A 26,989-nucleotide genomic window follows, 5' to 3' on the forward strand; every position below is an offset into this window, starting at 1 on the left:
TTAACAACCGGCTTCAGGGAAAGGTCAGAGGGTTCTTCCTGCACATGCCATTTCTCGAATTCCTTGAAATACTCACTATGCTAATGTGTCGCATTTTGGGGTATCATGTCCCGGACCCTGTCAACAGTAATTCATCCTTTAATCAACATTTGCAGAAATACTGCAACTGTACGCAAAGAATTAAAAGTAAGAAAGACTGTACGTGTTAACTTAGCAGAAAACTTACCTGGGTAGAGAAAAGTCCAAAACAACTTGCACTGTCCTTCCCACTCTTGAGCCTGCCTTTAAATCAGGCAAAGCAACCTCGGTTCTGTCTTTCCTTTCTTGGACTCCACTGGGAACAGCACAACTTTGTTTTCCAAAGAAAAGAATGGGAGGGGTCAGCAAAGAAGTCAAGGTAAGCTCACTTAAGAGAAAGAGTCTCAGAGAGAAGACTTGACACTAACATTTGTTCCACTTAACCCCCTGATGTTTGAGCTTAACTAATGCCAAATAATAAAGCTTTCCTCTCTTCCTATCAAACCAGCAAACTTAGACCCAAGCAGGGATCTAGTAGCTGTGAGTTCTCACTGGTTTTTCCATTCACTCTCATGTTAAATGTTGTAGGGGAGAATAACTTTGTCTACCCTTCTGCTCTTAGCCGAGACCCTCGTAATAAGAAACAGATGAACAAAACAGACAGAAAATAACATGTATTAACTTACATATACATGGGAGATACCCAGGGAAAAGTGAGAAACTCCCCTAGATGGCTTACAATTCAGGCTTAACTACTGTAAGAATAGGAAAAGGGGAGGGAAGATGTAGGCCTCTTAGGGAAGAGTAAGTAGGAAGTGATTTTAGGAAAGATGAATGGGTCCTTAGAAGAATAGGTGGGAGGTGTGACAGTCGGGACGAAGTTTGGCTATTTTTCCTAGTCTTCTCTCCAGGGATAAGAATCATTTTTCCCTGGTTGATCAAGCTCCCAGGGAGGGGATTTATGGTTTATGACAACTGTGTTCCTTTTGGAGGATCAGTCTTTAGACAGACAAGGGGAGCTCAGAGAAAGCCTCTATCTGTATTTGCTGTTTTAAAGTGCCCACCTGAATCACAGTGGCGTATTTTGAAGGGGTATATTCTGCGGCTCCTTCGGTATCGTCGTATCATATTGGGCTTTGTGTCAGGAAGAGCCATGTTCATTTTTAAAGCTAATTTCGAGAGGGGGGAGGTTCAGAGTCTACAGCGGGCTCCTTCCAGGAGTTTACTGAAAACAAGAGCAGGAAACACAAAATATTTCCCTTATTATCTGTTTCCAATCACAGGTATGGGCAGCACTGAACTATGCTCAAACCTCTCTTCCAAAGTTGTATTTTATTTGAAATACAAACAAGAAAAGTGGGTTTTGTTGCCTCTGAAATGCAAGTCACAGCAATGAACAATCGGCTATTTTAATTTCTTGCTGAAAAGAATTGACACTTTTATTTTCCACTGTTTTATTATAAAAATCAACATTTCATTTGTTACAACTCAGCTTATTGTAATAATCAAAAGGGGATTTATACAAGGTATTTTTATACAGTTTACAATTAAAGCACTTATTTTACAAAAAGGGGGAAGTGAATAGTGGACAAGGGCTGACCAAATGTTGGCCATTTAAATATAAATACATCCTTGCAAAGCACCATCGTACCAAAGTCCATGAACAAGAAACACCAGCTGACTTTAAGACAATAACAAAGATTAAAGCTTAAGAAAAAATTTAAAAACACAAAGGATAAACATCTGAAAGCAGCACCAGATCCTTCACTTGCAAATAAGGCTAGTCCAGCTTAAGCTCTTGGTATCCTCTTCTTTTTACATTTTCCTACTAACCCCAGATACTTAATTTCATGTAAAATTAGATTTATTCACTTTCTTTTCCTTTTAATATTTATATTTATGCATTGATAATCATACATATATGATATATATATCCCTGGCCTTCTTACATTTGTTTAAAAAAAATGGACAGTTAAGCATAAGCAAAAAGCACACTGTCTCTACATCTTTGGTGTAGACTTTTGGGTAAACCCTAGATAATGGTGGAAATGTAAAAGTTTTCGTTAGATCTATACTGAGTACAGGAAATCATTGTTTATAGTTCTATCTGTAAAGTCACGAGGATTGTTTACAGCAATAAACTTAGCAATAGCTTAAGGATGCTTTATGAAAAAGAAAAACCAAGTAAAATTACCTGGACTGAAGGAGGGTGAGGATCGTCAGTAAGACCGAAGAATCTACCTCCCCTTCTACTCAGGTGCAGGCTTATTAGTTTCATGAGATGCAGAATCAAGTCCAACAGAAATATCCTGAGTATATGGATTCACAATGCTCATAATTTAAAAACTATAAATGTAAAATGTTATCTCCTGAAACTGAAAATTTCAAAAGGCAAATTTTGAGACTAGTATAAAATGATGCCATCCCAGAAGTCAGAAACCACACATATGCTACCAGTACTTTCTAAAATCATCTGTTGTTTCTCTTGGCTCATTTCAGGCTCGGGATAAAGAAAGGAATACCAAATAAAATTAAGTCTGAGTTTAAGAATTCTGAGAACATGTTTTAAACAACACTTGATTATAAACTTATGACTCAGTCCCTGTCTACACTTAGTGTATAGTCTCATTTGTGGATGCCCTAACATTTGTTGGCCAACTGATGATATTCACATACTCAAATCCACACCCCAAATATACGATGTATGTCATTATACAGACTTAAAGCTTATTAAAAGCATGGCATATCTGGGGTATGAAAAGCCCAAGATTTTTGCTTCTGAATTTTGTTAGATGTGTAATGGTAACCAATATGAAGCTCTTACGGCGTGCAAATCAATGAAGTGGCAAGTTTTCCCTCAGCAAGAGAAAAAGCAATTTTAAAAACTACATTTCTAGGAATCAAATCTAGGCACATGACTGACTAGACTAGCACAACTATCACAGAGGAGCCAACCTGCCTACAGTAAGCCTCTCTGGTACCAGAAGTAGTCTCTACCAGGATTACTGGTATAAGGTTACATAAACACACACAGACGCATTTAACAGGCTAGGTAGGTAAGCCATACCTACTAACTGTACTTGGAGTAGTCTTCATTAATAGGCCTTTATGGCAAAACAAAAAGATTCTCCCCCAAATTAATTGCTACCTAACACAGATGGTAGAGATTTTTGTGTATTATCAAAGTTGGAGTTGGCCTTCTACAAATTATTGACTTTAGAGTGTTTTAAAATGATGAACAAATATATAATCCTCAGTCAAGCTAAAATTTTACTGCTCAAAAGCTCTGCCCCCAAATTATTGGCCTATTAGATGAAAATGTACTGTAAAGTCTTCATTTCTAAATATATATCATCCCTTTAGAACAGATATTCTCAAGTGTCAGATACTTCTTGATATATCTCAAAGTACTGTTATATTAAAATTAAGATAGTTAAAATAACTAATGTTCTGCTGGACAGACATCTCATGTATGCTGCTATAGAAGAGGGGCAGCAAAGGTCAAAGGCGTAATAATATTTCACAAAAGAAAAATTAATACTGAGAAATTCTATCCCTTAGCTTTTTTTTTTTTCTTGTGAATATGCCATTATCTGATTTAAGCAGCAAAACCCCTTGGGTCACTGTTCAGAAGACAAGGGTTCTGCAGGAGCCAAGTTCAAAGTTATAAAAGCACAGTTATAAAAGACCACTTCAATGAAGGTGAGCCTACTATAGCACATAAGCACAAAGTATACGATGCCAGAGTTCATTTCTCAGATAATTTTAATCACATCACTAACTAGACATGCTTTAAGACCGGTGTTCAAAATTAAATACTTAAGTATTTAAGGAAAATAATGACATTTTATTCATTTTACCCTCATGGATAGTGAATATAGCAATACATCAAATTCAAAACCTTTATCCACTTTCCCCCTGATTTGTGCTCATGTTTATTTTTTATCTTCAGTTTTTCCAATTAAACCTGTTGTGTTTAATACTAATCAAGATAGTTTGTTACTTAAGCTTAACTGTCCATGTAGCCCGAGGGCCAATCTTTCCCGATTTTTGACAATTCTCTCATTTAAAGGTACACCCCCCCACCCCAATATTAAGAATCCATCTCAACTACCCAAGAAAGAGGACCCTGAGATTAAGCGGAACTGCCTTCAAATAATTTCAAACAAATTGGCACACAAATCAGTATTTTGCAAGAAGAGGCCATTGCCATCGCAGTACAAGCACTTGAACTGAGATACAACAAGGCAATATTCTTCTTAATTCGTTATAGTGCAAGTTTCCACATGGGAAGCCCACCAGATAAAGATGCACATTAAAAAATGTAAACATATAGAATTCTTAAATTCTAATTGATACCCAGTTATTGCTAACCTTTCCATCTTCATTTAAGTGTCAGAGGCCCCCGTGTCACAGAATGCAACTCCAGTGTCCATTCTGTTAGACTGTGAGCACTTTGTTCCACCGACAGGAAGAGTTAATGCAAGACACTGATGGATCACCATTTATTTATATGCAAACTCAAGGGCACCTGATTCATAGAAGGTGCCCCTGACAATCTAAGCATTATTCTGAAACCACATTTTTTCTCATTAAAAAGTTTCCTCAGGTATTTTTAATTGCTTATAAAGTTACTTCACCCCTGCCAAAAGTCTGAATCTTTTCTTCCATGGTTTTCTCTTGGGCCCTGAAATCCAGAGAGGCCTCAGCAAGACAGAATTAAAAAAAAAAAAAAAAAAAGAAAGAAATCATTCAAATAACTGACTGACCAACATCTGTTAAGGTAAAAATACATTAGTTTAAAAACACATTCAGTTTTAGCAGAGAAGTGCTGGAAAAATGTAAAAAGCAGGAAACTAACTTCTGGCAAGGTGGCAGAGCAGTGCTAGAATCATTCCACACGTCAGCCCTAAGAGCTGAAGAGGCAGCAGCCCCAGGACCACGCAGGTCAGGCAGGTGGCAGAAGAGCCTTCCGTTACTCCCCTCCACCCAAGTTCTGACAGCTGAGAAGTCAACGGTTGGCCTTCTCGTTTAATCCACATTGTTAAATTTGTTAAATCATCTTAATCCATAACAGGATAAGAGAGAACACACAAAAATATATAAGAGGTGATTATAAGAATAATTTGTGGATAATTTGAAAACAATCTAACATTCACATTGGGTAACAGGAAGATATTAAAGTCACGTCACACATTAGAAGAGGTATGTATGTAGACATCACTCAGAAAAATTGGCCTAAAGAACATGAAAATGTCACAAACAGTTAATAAAGGGAAAACCTAATGATAACAAAAAAATTCTCTTTTTAAATAGATTGTCTCTAACTGGAACATATTTAAATGTTTTACTAGAAAAAAAATATATATATAAATGATTTCATATTGTGGTATTATATGCTGAAAGTACTGCAAGGATATATGATTAATTTACAACAAAACATAATGGTTAAATTTGTAATTCTTAAACATTGCCTATATGTGTTGTGAAAAGATATTTTAATGAGCATTAAAACAATCTTGGAAGAGGAGCACTAATATGTCTAACCTTTGATCATTAAGCAAAAACATCAGTCAAACTGAAGAGCTAAGCCTACAGAGGAACAGAGCTAGTAGAAATATTAAAATGAAACCTTAATTTAGAAAATTCCATTTTATCAATCCTCAGATAAAAAAGCTTTGAATAAATCGTGATATCTTGGCAAAATGGCCTACAAAGCTGCTGGGGGAGGAAGCAAGGTAAAAACACCTAGAGAAAAAACGAATTCTTCTGACAGAGGCTGTGGGTTCTAAGGTAGGGACAGAAGACTTGCACACACAAAGAGCCCCACACCATCTGACTGGACAGCTCATCTCCTCCAATGGCAACACCCAGAAGGGATTTTTATAAAGACCTATTTTCCTCACTAAAATAATGGGATTCCTAGAGAAAATAAAGCCCTTTGTCCAAAGTTAGTTTTAATACCTTTTTTTCTTTTTCCTTTTGTGATTTCTTAAACTTATTGGCCCTCAAATGTTAGCTAACATGAAGGCTATTTGGCTACTTCCAAGTATCTATGGTTTGCTGCTCTGAGATGGACTTGAATTTTTCTTCTTCTTCTTCTTCTTCTTCTTCTTCTTCTTCTTCTTCTTCTCTTTCTCTCTCTCTTTTTTTTGGTATTAATAAAGCCCAGACATTCCTGGTCAGTGATGCCTTTATTATTCCTGTTTCCTTTGTACTCAGTCACTTCACTGGGTTTAAGGCATGCTTTGTGTATTTAGTTTGCAAAAATAAAACTTTTAGTACAAATTTATTTTTTATACAAATTTTTATGGCACAAGCAGCAAATCTGCTGTTTTAAGAAAATATATAAATATCCTTTTCTTCTGTACAAATATCTCCAGTATTCCCTACCCCATTTATAATTTTTAACTGTACATGGTCTGCCTCATCTTTCTCCAATAGCTCCCTCCCCCCCTCCAGATCTCAACCAAATTTGTATTTACATTTTTGCGTTGGAGGCAGTCAGAGGAGGAGGGCCCCTCCTCAGGAGGAGTCTGTACAGGGGGAGGGTGGCGGTGGGTAGAGGTGATGAGAGTAGCTCCTCTCTGTGTATGGAGAGGGTGGGCAGCTTTCATAGTTCTCTTCTGCTGACAAGTATTGGCTTCGGGGCGTGGGAGGCGGGGGCACAGGCTCTGAGTCATAGTTCAAGTCACTAGTGTAGCCCTTGGCCGTTGCCACTGAGGTCATCCTCCGGCTGGGAGCATAGTCACTGTCACAGACATCTGTGCTGCAGGGTGTGGTAGGGGGTGCAAAGTGCCGGTAGCTATATGGCCTGTAGCTGGTAGGGGGAGAAGATCAAGAAGCAGACACTTAGTTTTATAGAAAAGCAGTTTCTTCTCTATCAGAATACAGAAGTATTAGATGTAAACTTCAGGTTGAAGATCATACACTACTACAATTAAAAAAAATTTTCTTGATGTTTCTTTATTTTTGAGAGACAGAGCATGAGCAACAGAGGGGGAGAGAGAGAGGGAGACACAGAACTCACAGCAGGCTCCAGGCTCTGCGCTGTCAAGCACAACCCGACGCAGGGCTCAAACCCAAGAACTGAGATCATGACCCAAACCGAAGTCGGACGTTTAACCAACTGAGACCTAATTTATTTCTTGTTGTTCTGCCTTTTCAAGTTCAGCAAGTTTGCAGCATGGCTAACTAATAAAAAAGGCATTGAAAAGAGATGAACACACTAGTGAAAGGAAGTGCTCATTTCAAAGTGCTAGCTCTCACTTCTACTTCTATCTGTAACTTCATGTAGCATTTACATTTGAAATATAGTAAAGCTGATCTTATTTCATATTTATCCCAATCAAGGTTTCTTTATATACTCCGTCACCAAAGTGACAAAAGAGGGGCAAGAGCACGTGCAAAGCTGAGGTAACAATCCACTAAACACCCAGTGCTACAGAGTGTGCCACAAGACCCCATCCCAACACAGAAACCATCTGCTAGCACCCAGGGTTGGTCTCAAAACAAATGGCTAAAGGTTACACGACCTGCTGAGCAGGTTCTCAAGCGGTTTTACTACCAATTTGACATGAGGTCATAGCACTTTTTAGGTTTTATCTTTCTGTCCAATCAGGTTTGAGCCTTGATGAACATTCTAGGCTCAACTAAAAGGCCAAACACTTCCATTTTCATGTTAAAAAAAAAAAAAAAAAAAAAAAGCTAGGAAAAAAGGAAAGAAAATCAACAAAATTCTTTTACATTCCAGTTCAGACAAGAATCTCAACAAATGATGAAAAGTGACTCAGAAGAAAGAAACTGGGCTTAATTTGAGACGTGGGAAATGGTCAAGTAAGAAATGTTTTTGATGCAATTATGTTCATTTTAATGAAACAATGTTTTATTCAATTTAAAGAAATAACTTTTTAAAAATAAAAATTTGGGGTCTTTCATTTTGTTTTTTTCAGTTTTGAGGTTTCTGCTTTCTCTTTCGGCTTTTTAGAACAAACTAGTGGCAAGGAAAGCAATTTACAATAAAACACAAAAATATCAGCTCAGAATCAGGCCTTAATCTTATGTATATAAACTGAAATGGGAATTCTGAGTAAGATACTATCAACAGTTTCACTTGATTTCTACCTATCTGTACGGTTTTATCAGGGCAATTTGACTGGAAGTCTAGGAAACACTTATCTAGAAGATAATAGGCACTTGAGGGACACTGATAAACACAGCACTAGGTTTACACAGAGTATCAAGCCGCTGACTTTCTGCTGGCCTTTGAAACAAGATGGAAAGAGTAAGGTAAACACTAGTCCTTCTCCTGCTTAACATGCTCTACAGACACAAATCAGCACAAGGGGAAAATGTCCCCATTTTGTCTTACAAATAGATTTCATTTATTTTAGTGAGTTGTGATTTATTCCAGGCAACTTTATGAAGAATTTTTCATTCCAGATGGTGTAATACTGAAGCAAGGGCTGAACTTAAGCTTCTCCCAACTTCTCTCAAATTCTGTGCTCTTTGCACCCCTGCAATTTTACAGCTCTCACAACTCTTTGAACTCCAGTCCTATGCCAATATTCCATTCCTAGGCCACCAAACAAAGCTAACCTGAGCAGTAGCCTATTTTGTAATCAGTTATTTTGGTGGGTAACTTTTCCTTACAATACTGCCAAAGCAGTGTTGGGAGCTGACTCTACTTCATTATTATAAAGTCAACACTTGTGACTCTCTCTAAAAAAATGTGTAATGCCTGAAAAGAAAAGGATGTGCGGTAGGGACAACATCAGCATTATCAAGACAAGATGCCTAATCTCTCTCATCATCTATTTATGTAGGGCTACATCAAACCCACTACTTCTTTCTTCTAATAAATACTTCCACTTATCTTACCTGTAGGACCTATGAGTGGAAGGACTATTTGAAGAATAACCAAATTCCATAGTGTAATGTGATCGCTCTGTGGCTGGGGATGGCGGAGGGTTCAAAATCTAAATGGAACAATAATTAAATTATTACAATAATTATTACAATAATAATAATGCCAGATAAAGACCATTAGACTTTCTTTACACTCTCTTCCTTCATCTGTTTGTATTCCTTTCCCTTACACAGTTAGCACAATCTTTCTTTCAAAGAACTGACCTCAAATAGTGCTTCAGGAGTGGGGCTCTCTACTCCTTAAGATACAATTTCATCATGGCTAAACAGTGCAAGGTAATAAGCAGAAAATCTATAATCTGTAAGTCACTGGTTTAAGTTCAGCACAATAGGGTTCTGATTTTTTTAAATTATAAACGTTTAGAGAAAAATCACTGACTTAGGAGAAATAACAGGCATGCTTCCTTTTTTGGGAGGTTACAGAATGAAGGTCATCCTAAGTCTCTCAGGAGATACTATTTAGTAGTTCTACTTTTACCCAAAATATGAAATTACTGTCTAGTGCCTTCAAATATGCTGGTTAATACACAGTAAACTTAAAGACTTTAAAAGTGCTTGCATGGTGGTGGCAAATCTTTCCTAGGAGCCTTATATGCCTAAATAGTATACTAAAAAACTTTCTAAGTTACCATCACTAAGCACTCACATTTAAAGAAGTTAAAAGTCTAGGATCCTATTTATCTTAGCATTCAAAGTGAAACAAAGAAAAACAGACTGCTTACTGCAGGGAAGTAAGTGCCTTTAGTGCTTGAAGAACTACTTGATGATGCTCCTGTGACATGAGCTCGGTCATAAGGGGGTCCACTGCTTCCCCCCATGATACTGAGGGAGCTGATCATTGATTTACCTCGAGACATTCCTAAAATGAAGGAGGATAAATACTGAAGATGATTAAGATCTATACAAATTATTTTTATGTATAAAATATTTTTATTTAATACTAGGATTACAAATACCAATAGCCAAATAGTTTGATTTTAAAACAATTTGTGCTCTCGTTTCCTAACAATAATTGAAAATGCTTAATGCAGAAGGGAAACGAATGTTCTCTAGAAGTGAACACTTCCACTGAGAGCTGGCCTAGAACAAGGCCAAGAATAGCTCCCATCCCTTCCCCCCAAGGATAGAAGCAGCACTCTTCAAAACAAGAAGTTTTCAACTTTAGAGGATTTGCAGAAGAAAAGGCCTATGGAGAGTGGAGGCTGTAAAGCAGGGTAGATTAAACAAGAGATTTGCTCAAAAGGAAACTAAATCCACTTTTAAGGGCATGAATACAAAGTATGGGAGATTTTTCATCTTTTTCATCTAATGTATGCAAATGTTGTTGGAATCACAACCACCAATGCCAGAATTCTATTTTTTCCCAAGTTACTTCCCATATTCCACTAACTGAAAATAGGTATAGCAAAATAAGGAATCATTATCATTAACAGTTTCAAAATCCTGTTTACTTAGAGTTACACCCAGAATAAGTTCTTATTTTCTGACAGCTTTTGCCCGGTAACTCCTTCTCCATATTCATTAAAATAATGGGGGGGGGGGGGTCTTTTCACTATGGGCACCAGAAAGCACTACAAGAAAGCTGTACTTTGCTAGAGCAATATCGTCTACTCAAGTACACAGAATTTCTGGCTACTTGGCTATGCCAAAACAAACCTGCTATCAACCCAGCTATTTCCAAATCTTTGTTTGCTGAAAAGGAATCCTAATCTATTTTTTTGCACCTTCAATTCCTGTCCTCAGTGGCCCTGAGGTCTCCTAATAGTGCACCTAAAGGACTTGTGGTTTATGACGCTTTACCAAATGTCTAGCTTTCACTTTCAGTAGAGTACATCCAGAAATACAGTATATGTAGTGCATGCAGTAAATGCAATCAGTGTATATAAATGTGTATGTATTTGCTTTATATTTTTTGGACAATTTCTACTAAGATCTAAGATCTTCTGTATAAAGAGTGCTAAAAGTAAAATATTTATTCTTATAATTTTTTAAACCCAAAGGAGTCTAGTTTGAAACAGACTCTAGGCAGTATTTTGTTTCTATAAAGGAAATTTGGCAATGTTGCCAGGACCCAAGACTTGATTCCCAATGGATCAGTCTTAGCTCACCTGGAAGAGATCCTGACAAAGAACTTGGGTGTGGCACATAACCAAGGGGCACAGAAGCTGGTCCATGAACTACATAGTCATTAGTCATGGTTTCCCCATCTCCCTTCATACGTGGACACAACATTCTCTGGCAGATGAAGTATATGGTTCCAGACACAAAAATGGTGACAATTACTCCAATAACTGAACCAACTGTATTGGTGGCCTGTGGAGCTGGTTCCTCAGTTGGATCTAAAATGAGAATGCAGTACAGTTATATAATGGAGAAACAACTGCAGACTCAAAATAGTTATTATGAATACATGTACACCATGCCCTATGGGTATATAAATACCATTAGAAATCAAAATGAACTATCCTTAAGCAAAGATAGAAATAAAACAATACACTGAGAAGTATATCTGCAAACTGATAACAAAGATGTAAGTGAGTTATAGTTAATCATTAAGCTTTAATACAGAGACAGTTAAAATTTATCCTACTTTATTATTTTTTTTAATGTTTATTTATTTTTGACAGAGAGAGAGAGAAAGAGAGAGAGAGAGACAGACAGACAGAGCATGAGCGGGGGAGGGGCAGAGAGAGAGGGAGACAACGGAATCCGAAGCAGGCTCCAGGTTCTGAGCTGACAGCACAGAGCCCGACATGGGGCTCGAACTCACAGACCACGAGATCATGACCTGAGCCGAAGTCAGACGCTCAACTGACTGAGCCACCCAGGCGCCCCATCCTACCTTATTTTTTAAAATTATTTATTTATTTAAGTAATCTCTACACCCAACATGGGGCTCGAACTCCTGACCCCGAGATCAAGAGTCGCATGCTCCTCCAACTGAGCCAGCCAGGCGCCTCATCCTACTTCATTTTGTATATCATAAAATAACAGGGTTATTTTGAAATTTCAGAGAAAATTTTAGGGCCAAAAGGGATGTACCTAGAAAAGTCGTCAAATGTTTTAACTGGAATAACAAAGAAGCCAACTCTGCACCAGCAAGGCACGAGCTCTGAGCCTGATTTTAGGTTTGAAAAGTGACATATAGGCCTGGTGAAGGGAGATGAGAAGCTAAAGATGAACATTAGCTCTCAGGCCCAATATGCTGGTACCTTCAGGGTAAGTCTAGTGAGGGCAAGAAACATAAGGTGTCTGGTACCTGAGTGCGGGACTTAGAAAGGTGAGAGCATGAGAGAACCAGAGGAAGACCCTGCCCGTGGCATTCACCTTCATCAGATCCCTGAGCTATCTAAGGCTTTAGAAGCAGGTGGCATCAATATTACAGGTAGAGGGAAATAGCAAAAGGCCTCATCAGATTTAGAGTATTACTCTTCTATTTAGAAGGAAATTCCTTCCATTCCGAATAGTCAGACTGTATCTCGCAACTGCAGATCTTTTAAAAAACCTTCCTTCTGCTTCATCTTACCTTAAATCTCCCACCCACAGAGTTAAATTCAGCCCCTAATAGATTAAATAAAAGAAATGAAAGAAAATGATATCATTAAATTACAAAATATGCAGGGGCTGTCAGTTACATATTTTGTCTGTGGACTCTGGGGTACAGATCCTCCCCAGTCCTTGTGAGCAGCCATCTATCGTACTCCCTTCCAGTGCCTTGGCATTGCTTTCTAAGGCCAAGCGTCAAGACAGAATAGTTTATATTCACTATCTCCAATGCTTAGTCTCTGGGTCACATCCTAACTCACTGAAATCAGGCTCCTATCCTCATCGCCACAGTGAAACTAGTCTGGCAAAGGTCAGAGTTCCCCTATTTGCCATTTTCACTAACTCTTCATCTTACTGACCTCTCTAAACATTCAATGCTGCTGGCTCTATGTTTTCTTCTCAAAAATGTCTAAACAGTATCCTTCCAAGATACCACTCTCTTAATTTTACTGTCTCTGATTCTTCTTTTTTCTGTTTCCTTTTGTTGGCTTCCTTCTCTTCTGTTGCCTCTTAGGTGCAGGTGCTTGCCAGACTTCCTTCTATCTTCTACTATTTTCCTCTTCTACGTAACTCTCCCTGAGAGACTTCATCTACTGCTTCAGCTTTAATTATCTTTAACAGTAGAGGCCAAATCTCTCTCCTGAGCTACAGACCCATACAATTGACAACTTCCTGAATAGCTTCAGTGGGATAAGCTCATCAGCAACTTTGAAGAGACCTGTCTACACTGCAGTCGTCTTCACCAATATCTGACATGTTTCCTAGATTCCAGGGGTAAAGCAGATCATAAATAAATGATGGCACCTGTGGCAAATCAAAAGCATTTAAATTAAACTTAAATTTTAAAAATTAATAAAAAAAACCTGTATCAGGCAAACATTACATCTGAGCCAAGATATGGAATGGTCCTTCAGTTTTCAGTCCCTGCTACATACTCTAGTTAATGACTCCAGCCACTCAGTGAGATACCTATGAGTTAACCTAAACTTATCAACTACATCCAAGTGGTTACAAAACGCTTTTTACTCTATTTCTGAGATAGCTCTGAACTCTATCCCTTCCTTTCCACCACCACTGCTCCTCTTGATTTAGATAATCATCTTCTGCCTAAACTACAATCGCCTCCTAAGAATTTTTAAATTATAGGCTCCAAGTAATTAGATGGTGAAAAAAATTTAGTGGGTTACAACAAGCATTTTAAAACAGAAAACTTCAGAATACATTCTACATAATATAGGTATATACTATCGCATGACTCGTTTACATGTACACCCCCATCTTTGTACTCCTCTTGAGGTGATCCAAAAAGTGTGAAAGCAACCAATGTGTCATTTAGCTGCCTCTAATCTTATATTGGCAATGCATCTGCTTTTACAGCTTTCACAATTACATAGCCATGCTGGTCCTTCACTTAAGTTTGTCAATGGCTGTTATTCTGGATGCTCTCTGGGCTTTTTAGAAGAAAAGCAGAGTCTTCTATGATCTCACCCTTACTGTATGTTCTTTTGCTGATATCCCTCCTCAAGACATAGCCTACATTTTGGCATCCCATTTACATGTAGTTTCCCAGAGGTGCCTGTTTCACTCTGCTTTTGAATAGCATATTCTCTCTGCTTGGAATGCAATCTCTCCACTTATCTGTACAATTAACTCTATTCACTGATCAATACCCAATTTTAAGCACCATTTTTCTAAGATGTCTTCCTTGATGAACCCTGTTTTTATTCCTGAAGATCTGACCACTCGCTCTGTTGTGCTACCACTCGTATAGATCTCTACAACAGCACGTTTAGTATCATTTACCACACTCCTTAATCAACAGTATCTACTATGAACCAAGCTATATATTTTATATACATTAAGTTATTTAATTTTCTCACAACCACCAGGCTAAACATTATCTTCATTTTAAAGATAAAGAAACTAAAGTCTGACAATAAATAATTTGCTGGTAAGAGGTGGAGCCAGAATTCAAATCCATCTCTACTTGGCTTTAAAATCGCTATTTTTATGGTGCCTGGGTGGCTCAGTCAGTTAAGCGTCTATTGGTTTTAGCTCAGGTCATGATCTCACGGTTTCATGAGTTCGAGCCCCGCATTGGGCTCTACGCTGGCAGTGCAGAGTCTGCTCGGGAGTCTCTCTCTCACCATTGTTCTCTGCCTCTCCCCCACTCACGCTCTCTCTCTCTCAAAATAAGTAAACTAAAAAATAACAATAAAATAAAATCACTATTCTTACTACAACCTCAACCATAAAAGACTCTGAGAGAGGGAGAGAGAGAATCCCAAGCAGGCTCTGTGTTGCCAGTATAGAGCCTGACGTGGGGCTTGAACTCATGAAACTGTGAGATCATGACCTGAGCCAAGATCAAGAGTTGGATGTTTAACCGACTGAGCCACCCAGGCAACCTATGAGTAAAGAGCTTTTAAATGAATTTTATCTAAATTTCATTAAACCAGTTTGACAGGGTAGATCTGATTTATGCTGAATTCCACTCAGAACTAAGTTTATCAATTTGGGATATATTTTATGTCAGGGCTATGAACCCTGAAGAAACTATGGGTTATGTACCCTAGAGTCTTTAGGCCTAGGGGTATAAGATGGCCTAAGTATCTTCAGGCTACATTTTAAGGAAGCTATTAAAGTCACTGAGAAACTGGTAGAAATATGTCTAGAAAAAAATGAGAGATGATAAACATCAGAAATGATGTTCAGAAACTCTCAAGCTTATGCCACCAACTGATTTCTACATATCTAAATCATTTGAGAATTTCCTAACTCTAGTTGTGGCAAAATAATACTTATTCTTCTCTGATGCTTTCCTAAATGTTTCTGTGAAGAGCTTTGTGCATAAGAAAACCACTGTCTTTAAGGAATTATTACAAGCAAAACATAAAAGATCTTGGTACAAATAACTAGCTTAACTTTAATGCTTATTTCTTAATAAGGAAATTCTAAGTGAAACACATCTTTTTTTTTTTTTTTAATTTTTTAACGTTTATTTATTTTTGAGAGAGAGACAGAGCATGAATGGGGGAAGGACAGAGAGAGAGGGAGACACAGAATCAGAAGCAGGCTCCAGGCTCTGAGCCATCAGCCCAGAGCCCGACGCGGGGCTCGAACTCACGGACCGCGAGATCGCGACCTGAGCTGAAGTCGGACGCTTAACCGACTGAGCTACCCAGGCGCCCCGTGAAACACATCTTTAAAGAAAAAAAGTATTTTAAAAAGTCTCCCAGAAGCGTAATATATAAGATTTTAGTCCTACTTACAACAATCCAGTTCATCTGATTTGTCACTGCAATCCACATTATGATCACATTTCTTATGTTTTCCAATGCACTGACCGTTGGAACAGCGGAATTGATCAATTAAACAAAGCACTGGGAAAAAAATGCAAACAATTTTCTTATTTTCACTATCATGTAAAGTGAAACTCTGCCAAGAGACAAAAAGTACTTTCTGGGTACAAATGAAAAACAAATTAGACTTTAAAATATAACTTAAAAATTATTCTCTAGAGATTTCCATTGGTAGAGAGAAAAAAGTGGAAAAAGAAATCCAGCAGGAAATTTCCTATTTTGCTCTACTCTGTAAAGAATTAAAGAATTCTATCTATGTGCATTTCTAGATACTAAAAAAGTTCTAGAGAATTTATTTGCTCATTTTTTACCACGTTAAAGGTTAGTAGTGCAAAGAGGAAAATGTGAAATTATTTTACATTGTAATCAATTAATCCACTACTTCAGAGCTCACTGGAAACAAGGACTACTTACCACTGAGCCAAAGCAATACTCTGAATTTCAAACAACTGAACATTAATGGGAAAAAAAGACTACACAGCCAGGCCCTAGGAAGTCTGGATACCTTCACAGTTCTTCTCATCTGACTTATCCTGGCAGTTTGCATCTCCGTTGCATCGGAGGGCACCATCGATACACTGCCCACTGGCACACTGGAACTGGGACTCCGAGCATACAGGGCAATTGAGCTCATCGCTGTGGTCTTCACATTCAGTAAACCCATCACACCGCCAAGCCACAGGGATACAGTCAATTTCTCCGGTGAAACAAGTAAACTGCTGAGGAGAACATGTTGGGGGTTCTTCAAATGACCAAGGGGGAGGGGAGTGACAAAAACACAACAGTCACACAAAGGTACAAACACACCTAGTGAAGCTCATTTAATATTAACATGCGCAAAACACTTTTTAATAAATAAAGTTTGTAAACTATCCTTACTAATCAGAGAAGAAGTACAATTTTTACACTACCACATTTAGATTCACTAACTTGCAAAAACTATAAGGCAGAAGTTTTCTCAAATTTTATAACTCAAGCAGGATTATTTGCAATCCATTATAATCTGACACATAATTTAGGAATAATCACTATAATCACCAACCTCTAAATATTTTAAAGTTAGGGAAAGCACTTTGAGTTGTAAACTCAACCCAAAATGGAACACCATTTTAATTTTAATTTAAAAGAACTGACAAATAAACTACAGTTATTTACACTTGGGTATTTGGCAGGAAGTTTTTAAAAAATGAACCAGTGAGCCTGTTACTTCAAGGAAAATAATGGCAAAATCATAACACTGTACTTTTGAAGCATATTGTAACAATGGAGCTTTCAACCAGAAATTATAATTTTGGACAATCTGTATCTAACATGGTAAGTTTGACAGATTCCCAGTACTTAAAAGTTTTTTCTTTTTTCTTTTTTAATGTTTATTTTTGTGAGAGAGAAAAAGAAGAGAGAGGAGAGCGTGGGGGAGGGGCAGAGAGAGAGGGAGACAGAGGATCCAAAGCAGGCTCCACACTGACAGCAGAGTGCCCGAAGCGGGGCTCAAATCCACAAGCTGTGAAATCATGACTGGAGCTGAAGTCAGACACTTAGCTGGCTGAGCCACCCAGGTGTCCCTAAAGTTTTTTCTAATGAGACTGGTAGTGAGATAAACATGGGGTTTTTGATACTGAATAATGAAATTCATCAAAATCTGAAGATCTGGGAATTTTTGGTTGGAATTCTAGTATTTCCAAATGACCACAGTGTAAGGTTACAAAATCAGGTCTGGGTAAAATATCCAATTAGAGGACAAAATAGACCAGTGGATTTTAATTTAAGAGAGTATGAAAGTTCATATGGTTTCAAATTCCACATTGCAACTAAATCTACAGTAAACTACCACTGGTCAATACCTGGTGTAGAATTCAAGATATATGTATAATTATTTTAAAAGACTATTATTATAGTTTTCTATTTTCCAACTACATTTCAGGCTAAATTTCCTCATATATTTCAACCCAAACTACATATTACAACAGATTGAATGCAGAAGTAGACATGAGAATCTGGCCTAACATTAAAAGAGATATACAAAAATGTAAAAACAATGCCACATTTCTCACTAAAATTAAATTACTTTGCTTCAGAAAATATTGTTATAAATTTTAAAAAATAATTTTTAAATATTTATGTATTTGAGAGAGAGAGAGAGTGCACGCTCACAAGTGGGGGAGGAGCAGAGAGGAGAGACAGAATCCCAAGCAGGCTCCACACCATCAGCGAAAGCCCGATGCCAGGCTTGAACTCACAAACTGTGAGATGACCTTACCCAAGATCAAGAGTGGGGCACTCAACCGAGTCACCCAAGGGCTCCAATATAGTTATAATTTTCTTAACAGGTTTAACTTTAGAACATGTAAGCGCTTATTATTATTTTTAACAAATTTTTTTAAAGTTCTTGGTTTTAAATTCTACTACAGTAAATATAGATAAACATAACCCATGCAAACACAAGCTGTTTGGGGCCCTTTTAATTTTTAAAAATGTAAAAGTTGCTAAGGCCACTTTGAGAATTGCCATTCAAGCCCAATTTCCTTGTTTTGCAAATCAGGAAACAGGCTCAGAGAGACTAAGTGACTGCCCAAGGTCATATAGCTTCCTACACAAAGGGATAATTAAAAATAAAAGATAGGACGAAAAGGACAGCCTCTCTAGTTTTAGCCCATTGCCTTTATATCCCAGGCTCCTGGACTTCATTTAAAACCTTCTCTCTTAGTAAATTCTCTAGATAATGTAACTTTGTTAATATCAGAAAACCTCTTATCTTTAAAGTAGAGAATACTGGGGCAGCGCCTGGGTGGCTCAGTCAGTTAAGGGCCTGACTCTTGGTTTTGGCTCAGGTCATGATCTCATGGCTTCATGGGTTTAAGCCCCACACTGGGCTCTGTGCTGGCAGCTGGGAATCTGCTTGGGATTCCTTCTCTCCTCTCTCTCTGTCCCTCACCCACTCATGCTGTCTCTGTCTCTAAATAAATAGACAAACAAACAGACAAAAAAACTTTAGAGAACACTGCAAATTACAGGTGAACATTTTACATGGGGAATTTGAAGTATTATTTATAGAGGGAATTTGAGCCTATTTTGTATCCAGCACTATACTAGATCATGTGGAGAATAAAAATAGGTAAAATAGGGTCCATGTCCTTAAAGAGCTTATAATTTAATCTGGGGCTAGGAAGAGAAAGAGACTAATGAATATAAAACACAACATTACTCTGAACTGTATGTCAGGCAAACTGTGGTAACAAGAGTTACAATTCAGAGAAAGGGGGGCGGGGACAATAATGGCTAGTGAAGGTTTAAAGATCACGAGAAGACACTCCTTGAAAAATAAGACTTAGGACGGCATGCAAGAAGAGAACTACATCTTTGAAGTACCGCAAGTAAAGCCACAGAGGCAAAACAAAACAGAACAAAACAGAACATACAACAGTGGTCATCAAACTCTAAACAGCCAAACGAAAGTAAAGAGAGAAACGAAAGGAGACAGGTAAGATGAGCTCAAATGAAAACACATCTTGAGGGTCAGGAATTAAGATTCTGTGTTTCATTTACCTCCACTGTATAATCAATGTTAAATCACACACACACACACACACACACACACACACACACACACACTTTCTTAAAGATTTTAAGTAATCCCTACACCCACCATGGGACCTAAATTCACAACCCTGCGATCAAGAGTCACACCAACTGAGCCAGCCAGGCGCCCCCGCAAAAAAAGTTGTATACAAACACTGACTACGGTTTTATTCTTAAGAACAGAAAAAATGAAAACAATTAAAATGTCACTCAACATGAGAAAAAACTGTGGCATATTATCCAGTGAAACACCACTCAGCAATAAGAAGAAAAAAACTACTGATACATTCCACTATATGGTTGAATCTCAAAAATAATCTCAAAAATATTAACCAAGAGAATCAGACACAAAAAGAATACATACATCGTTATTCCTTACATAAAATGCAAGAACAGACAAATCTAAATTATGGGGATAAAAATCAGAATAGTGCTTACTTCTGGAAGAGAACCAGCTGGAAAAGGGCTCCAGGGTACTTTTCTTAATGACACACTGTATCTCTTGAATGTTGGTAACCCATTTGTTAAAATGCTTTATTAATGTAATACATGCATTTAAAAATTTTAATACATACATTGAAAATAATCACAAAATATGACAAAAAAAATCAAAGTTCTTTTAAAAGACATTTTCTTTAAAGAAAAATTTCTTTAATGTTTATTTTTGAGAGAGAGAGAGGGAGACAGAGTGTGAGCAGGGGAGGGGCAAAGAGCGAGGGAGACACAGAATCCGAAGCAGGCTCCAGGCTCAGAGCTGTCAGCACAGAGCTTGAGGTGGGGCTTGAACCCATGAACCTTGAGGTCATGACCCGAGCCAAAGTTGGATGCTTAACCAACTGAGCCACCAAGGCGCCCCTAAAAGACATTTATTTTCTAAATCGAAGATGGTATATTTGACTCAATTTTATCTATGTTATCATTACATAAAGGTAAGCATTTCTAAGATTTGCCTTAGTAGAGTAATAATAATCTAGCACCTTGATATGGAAACATATCATTGCTCTTTTTTTTTATTGTGGTAAAATATATGTAACAAAGTTTACTATTTTAACCATTTTAAAGTACGTGGTTCAATGACATTAAGTACATTCACATTATTGTGCAACACTTGTTATTCTGAGGGAAGACACTTCAAGAACCAGAGCTTAACTTTTACTGTGTACATATTTGATCTCCCCAACTAAACTGTATGCTCTATCTCAAAGATATTCAAATCTCCTGTAGTGTGAGCAGAGTGCCTCACAGGTGCTACTAAATACATGGTTATTTACTTATTTTTTAAAGTAAAGTTAGAAGAATAAAATATTTTTATAACACCTTATCAACAACTTTTCTGAGTGTATAAACCAATCTTTGTTTACAGAAACATGTATTTAAGTAGTTGTTGTCATAGCAGAAAACACCATTAAAACTTTTTTTTCTACTTGAGCCAAATTTTGGCTACATTTTTACATGAGCTTATGGTCATAATGTTTAACAGCTGTATAAACTCAGTTATTTAACCTAATTTTCCTATCATTAGAAATTAGATTCCTTTCAGATTCCTGCCACTGTAGAGAAAGAACAGTCTTTTTCTTTCAGTTGAATTAATTTAGAATTATCCGCAAGAAGATTATTTCTGAATCAAGGGAATGAATATTACTATGGTATTTAATGTTACCACAATATGCTTTAACAAGGGAATGTACCAATTTGTTAATGCTCTCATGAATGACTGAACGAATTTCACTACAACATTATTGTAGTGATATCTTAAAAAAATTTTTTTGCTAGGTAAATAAGTAAAAACAATAGGGAACTACCAATAGATTTGAATAAAAGAATATTCTTTTCACTGGATACATTCCCAGCAATGATACCTAAACTTGGTAGAATCTAGAATTCAGTAGATGGAGATTATAGGAGGTAGAATTAATTCATTTCGTTACTCTCTGGGGTGAAAAAAGCTACTTTATTATTAGGAAATACAGTCATTCACAAGATGAGTTCCCCTCCCCTCAAAAGGGCACTTCCTCCTTAGTCCCAAGATTAGGTTACACTTATTACCTGTCATGATGGATTCACTCTCCGAATAACCCAGAAGGCTAGGATGACGCAGATGAATGGAATAAAAGTGACTAATCAAGTTAGGAGAAAGAGCAATTTCACTGACAATTCACAGAATGCTAGACAGTTATGGAACATGTTAAGTGGCACTTGGCCTTGCACAAGAAAGTAACGTATTTACCTCCACATGATAGCTCATCCTGAAGCAGAACCAAGTGCATGGGGCAAGAGCACCTTGTAGTACCATCTCCTTTTACAAGACAAATATGTGAACAGCCACCATTATCCTGAGCACAAGGGTGCTGTCCTGAAAAAAAGAGAAAAGAAAAGAGAAAAAGGGAAAGGGAGGGAGGCAAGGAGGGAGGGAAGAGGAAAAGAGAGAAAGGAAAGTAAGGGAGGGAGGGAGGGAGGGAGGAAAGAAAGGAAGACAGTTCAGTCAAAATCTATTTATGAACTGCCAAGAAAACCAAATGTAAAATTACCTCAGATTTTAATTTCACTAGCAGTATAATTCCTCACCCTAATCCCTACAAAAAATTGCAAGAAAATGAGAGCAATTTTAAAATGCAAAATACTTGTATTTAACCACTGTCTTTAAATATTTGTATCTAAAATAAATTTGATTATTGAAACTAAAAACATTGTTAGGGAGAATGCAGAAACCTGGGTTTTTCTATTTAAAATATAAAAAGTCTTCTAAAGATTTTAACTCAGAAATTCTACCTTTATAAAAGATGATTTTACTTAAAAACTGTATTCTTTTAATGAAATATAGAAATAATAAAATACAGAAAATTAGAGTTGTTATATTAAAGAAACGTAAGTTCACATGGATTGCAACCACTCAGAGACAATAAAAACTATTTGCTTGATCAACTGCAAAAGGTAACTTGCAATGTTACAAATGTTTAATTTCCTTATATTTAGGTTAAATTAAACTAATACAAAGTTAAGCAAGTTTTCAAAGTCTGTCTCACAAATTGTATTTAATAGAGTTGCTTTCAATTTTCTACTTAGCCTGTGTTAAAAGTAACTTGACATCTGTCATCAGGATACCAGCATCTAAAGTAGCCACCCATTTATCTTCTGCCTTCTCAATAACACATCACCCCGCTTTCAGTGTGTGTTGATGAGATTGAAAGTCAGCTATCTATAAATGCGAAGATGTGCTATACTATATAGATGTCTCAAGAGAGACATCAGTCATACTGTGTACTAAAATGCACAACCTACATAGCACAAACTTTATTCCATGACACATTTGATAAAAATCTCACTCTCTTTAATGTTATTAGAAATTGGAAAAAAAGGGTTTTGCAATTATAAAACCATATTTAAATGTTGATTATAAAAAAAAACATTCCCCCTAAAATTCTGAAAATCTCCATTGAGATTTTCTGCAACAAAATAATCATTTGTCAACTGAATAAACAGCTTAGAAATTATTGCCTTTTTTATTTATTTTTAAAATTTTTTTTTAATGTTTATTTATTTTTGAGAGAGAGACAGAATGCAAGTGGGTTAGGGGCAGAGAGAGAGGGAGACACAGAATCTGGGTTCCAGGCTCTGTCTGAGCTGTCAGCACAGAGCCTGACGCGGGGCTCGAACTCACAAGCTGGAGATCATGACCTGAGCGGAAGTCAGATGCTCAACTGACTGAGCCACCCAGGCGCCCCTATTGCCTTTTAAAAAAATGTTTATTTTTGAGAGAAAGCGTGAGTGGGGAAGGTGCAAAGAGACGGGGACAGAGGATCCAAAGTGGGCTCTGGCTAATAGCAGAGAGCCCGATGCAGGGCTTGAACTCACAAACTGTGAGATCATGACCTGAGCCAAAGTTGGACACTCAGCCGACTGAGCCACCCAGGCACCACGAAATCATTGCCTTATTTCTATTAAGTGTTCAGCATTAAGTCACATGTCATAACTTAGAATGACAACAATTCTAATTCTCAAATACCCTGAACTTCTAAAAGTTCAGGAACAGTGACAACATAATGAAGACCTGAACAAGCAAAGGTGCTCTCCTTCTGCTATTCTCCTCTCATACTCCAGTTTGATTTGAAAGCAATGTGCTGAGAAGTTAAGGAGTTTCAATAACTCTCTCTTTTAATATTTCATTTAACATTAGCATTCCTGGTACAATCACATAAAACCCAGAGTAGTGATTGCTATGAGGGGTCTTTTGATACTAATAAGAAATTAGGGCAAGATGATGAGCCATATTAAAAAGTTTCCAGTAGGATTAAAAAAAAAATTATGGGTACTTTTCTAAGCTGACAACTGAAAAATTTACGCAGGAGGAAAAAACAAACACTTGTTAATCACAATCTTCTCTAAGTTTATTTCAAAAACTTTTGAAAATAATTTTTAGTTTGTTTTTGCTTCATAAGGTTATTCCAAGATAACTATATTCATCATTATATAATTTTTGTTTTAATTCAAACTATGGGGGCACAGGGAACAAAAGAAATATATACTTTATACCAGTATTCTTCAAGGGGCTTAAGGTGAGAAAGAAGGCATGCAAAGAAGAGTCTGCTGTATCTGGGGCAATTTTTGAAAATGAACAAAACCATTGCTTTCCCCACTCCTGTTTTATGGGGAAATGATGTTTAATTTGAAAAAGTTCCCAGATGAGTTTGATGTAAGGTTTTAAAAACAGAGTTGGGGCGCCTGGGTGGCGCAGTCGGTTAAGTGTCCGACTTCAGCCAGGTCACGATCTCGCAGTCCGTGAGTTCGAGCCCCGCGTCAGGCTCTGGGCTGATGGCTCGGAGCCTGGAGCCTGTTTCCGATTCTGTGTCTCCCTCTCTCTCTGCCCCTCCCCCGTTCATGCTCTGTCTCTCTCTGTCCCAAAAATAAATAAAAAACGTTGAAAAAAAAATTAAAAAAAAAAAAACAAAAAACAAAAAAACACAGAGTTTAAAAATTGGCAAAATTAAAAGTGCACAAAAATCTGTTAAAAAAAAAAAAAGGTAAGAAGACACACAAGAACATCTTAATTCCATCTTAATCTCTTACAACAAATATGAATCCTGCAATTAGCAGTATGTCATCAGCACTTACTATATTCCTGTAGGTTCAGCTCCTTTACTGCATGAATGTCACTAAGCTGGGCAATTCGAGCCTGGACTTTGGTTCTACCCTCTCGACCTGTCATGTCAATTTTTTCAATCATTTGCTGCTGCTTGTCAATCCAATATAGCCAGTTTTCAAACACAGTCAGTCCCACAGGCTGCAAGATATTGGAGTCTTCTAATACTATCCGGTTGGCACCTTGGAAAGGAGAACATTCAACAGCAATGATTCATGTGGGTCAAGTCATGCATTCAATAATTACTGACTGAATACCAGTTAGATTCTAAAAGTACTGAAAAGGAAAATATGGTAAGTAAGCTCTTTACCACAAGAATTAAAAATCATTCTGAGAAGATATATATATCAGAAAACAGATTAGACACTTAAGTACAAACAAAAGCAAGTAAGTGCCCAACACACAGTAAATACTTTAGTTCATAGAAACATGGACAAAAACTTAAGAGTAGTTTTCAAACATTTTTAAAAACCAAATTCTATTCTTCAAATTAAACTTTATGAAAAGGCTTAACATATAAAACAGATAAAAATGGTACTTCTCTGGATAAAGCAGAAAAAAACAAATCAAGAGCAACAAAACCCTGAAGAGCAGGATGCTTTTGATGGGGGCAAGGCATTCACAGAACAAAAAAGAATCCCTGGAAATTAAATATATGAAAGCTCGAAAAAAATCCAACAGGAGGGTTTGAAGATAAATTGGAAAAACTCTCTCAGATAAAGAGATGGAAAATAAGTGAGAAAAATACTCACAACATCTGAGGAAAAATCAAGATTCAACATCTGAGTAAAAGTTCCAGAATGAGAAAACAAATCATTAAAGAAACATTAAAAAAAAAAAAAAAAAACCTTTCTAGAACTCAAGATGTAAGTTTCCAGGGGTGCCTGGGTGGCTCAGTCGGTTAAACATCCAACTTCAGATCAGGTCATGATCTCACAGTTCGAGACCCGTGTCTGGCTCTGTGCTGACAGCTCACAGCCTGGAGCCTGAAGCCTGATTCAGATTCCATATCTCCCTCTCCCTCTGCCCCTCCCCTGCTAATGCTCTGTGTCTGTCTGTCTGTCTGTCTGTCTCTCTTTCAAAAATAAACATTAAAAACAAAAAAAAGATGTTAAGTTTCCAGATACAAAGAATTCACCTAGTAACGAGTTCAATGAAAAGAAAGAAACAGAAGAGGGAAGACAGGGAGGGATCACACAAAGGCATATTATCATTAGATTCTAGAATATTTAGGAAAAAGAAAAGATGTTAAAAGTTTCTGGAGGGGAAAATAAAGGATCATATACAAATAGTTGGGAATCACAATGACATGAGATGGTTGAAGACAACAGAGTTCTGCCTTCAAAACTGGGAGATAAAAATAGTTATGAAACATGAATTCTATACATATCCAAATTATCAATCAAATGTGAGGGGAAAAAATTCAGACAAATAAATGAAAAAATTTAACCTCCTATGAACCCCTTTCAAGAAATAATAGAGGATGCATTCTACCAAGAAAAAGAAATTAGCCAGAGACATGGAATCCAGTCAGGGTTCAGCACCAAGGAGAAAGGCAGGTGCATTCCCAGGATAACAGTGAAAGGAAGTTGGCCTAAAAAAGCAAGCAAATCCAGATTGGAGCAAGATGATAAAGAAATTCAAGAGGTATGCTTTCAATTAAAAAGAAAAAAGATGGATTGCTTGATCCATCTGTATGTACTGAAATAATATTTACATTAGACAAGATTAACTTCAGGGGGGAAAAAAAGCTACAGAAGGCAACACGGTTAAAGGTAATATTTTCATAGCCATAAATAACAATTAAGTATGAACTTAAAAATTACGATATAACTACCCTGGGAGGATAGGAGGAGAGTTCATATGAGTATTTTGGCCTTATATGGTTTAAGACAGCAAAATCTTTATCTTCTATTAAATAAGTCAACTTGTGATGTCTAAAATTGAAAAATGGAGAAATAGCAGCTTTAAGCAAGTTGTTTTAAAATAGATGCCTCAGAGTGGGAAGTGAGTATGTAGGAGAACAGTAGACTTATTTTCTGTTATAACTGAGTATAAGCATTTGATTTCCACAAATATTTACATGTATTACTTTGATGAGATTAAGTTAAAAATAAGAAGAAGAATGAATAAAAAGGATTAGTTGTGCAAGGATGGTTTCAAGTGGACCACTGAGAAAAAAAGAGCTGTCAACAGTGTCACTGTAGAATCCCAGACATGATAAGGACCTGATCTACTTTGATGGCAGTGATAAAAGGGGAAGTAAAACACTGGAACCAGCAATGAAGATACGCTTATTTATTCAACAAACTACGCATGTACTAAATGCAATCCAGTGTAAAAGGCTCTGTGGCAGGCTCAAAATATGAAGCAAAAAGAGATCCCATGATAAAAGTGTATGATTATCTGTGAATATACAAGC

The 26,989-nt window shown here is 37.1% G+C and overlaps 2 protein-coding genes across 4 annotated transcripts in view; one reads left to right on the forward strand and one right to left on the reverse strand.

The window, feature by feature from the left end:
• Positions 1-7,955, forward strand: part of BCL2L14 (BCL2 like 14) — a 53,506-nt gene extending 45,551 nt beyond the window's left edge. For all 3 annotated transcript variants that reach the window (XM_049627095.1, XM_049627097.1, XM_049627096.1), the window contains one exon: positions 7,772-7,955. In XM_049627095.1, coding sequence (XP_049483052.1) covers positions 7,772-7,831 — 60 coding nt within the window. In that variant the 3' untranslated portion in view covers positions 7,832-7,955. The remainder of the gene's footprint in view (positions 1-7,771) is intronic.
• LRP6 (LDL receptor related protein 6) overlaps positions 1,456-26,989 on the reverse strand; it is a 179,909-nt gene continuing 154,375 nt past the window's right edge. The window contains exons 16-23 of the mRNA XM_049627077.1: positions 24,540-24,749; positions 21,658-21,783; positions 16,360-16,596; positions 15,765-15,875; positions 11,055-11,285; positions 9,669-9,805; positions 8,899-8,996; positions 1,456-6,838 (exon numbers count right to left, since the gene is read on the reverse strand). Of these exons, the coding sequence (XP_049483034.1) occupies positions 6,544-6,838; positions 8,899-8,996; positions 9,669-9,805; positions 11,055-11,285; positions 15,765-15,875; positions 16,360-16,596; positions 21,658-21,783; positions 24,540-24,749 (1,445 nt within the window). The 3' untranslated portion in view covers positions 1,456-6,543. The remainder of the gene's footprint in view (positions 6,839-8,898; positions 8,997-9,668; positions 9,806-11,054; positions 11,286-15,764; positions 15,876-16,359; positions 16,597-21,657; positions 21,784-24,539; positions 24,750-26,989) is intronic.

This window comes from Panthera uncia, chromosome B4, assembly GCF_023721935.1.
Source record: "Panthera uncia isolate 11264 chromosome B4, Puncia_PCG_1.0, whole genome shotgun sequence".
NCBI classification, from domain to species: domain Eukaryota; kingdom Metazoa; phylum Chordata; class Mammalia; order Carnivora; family Felidae; genus Panthera; species Panthera uncia.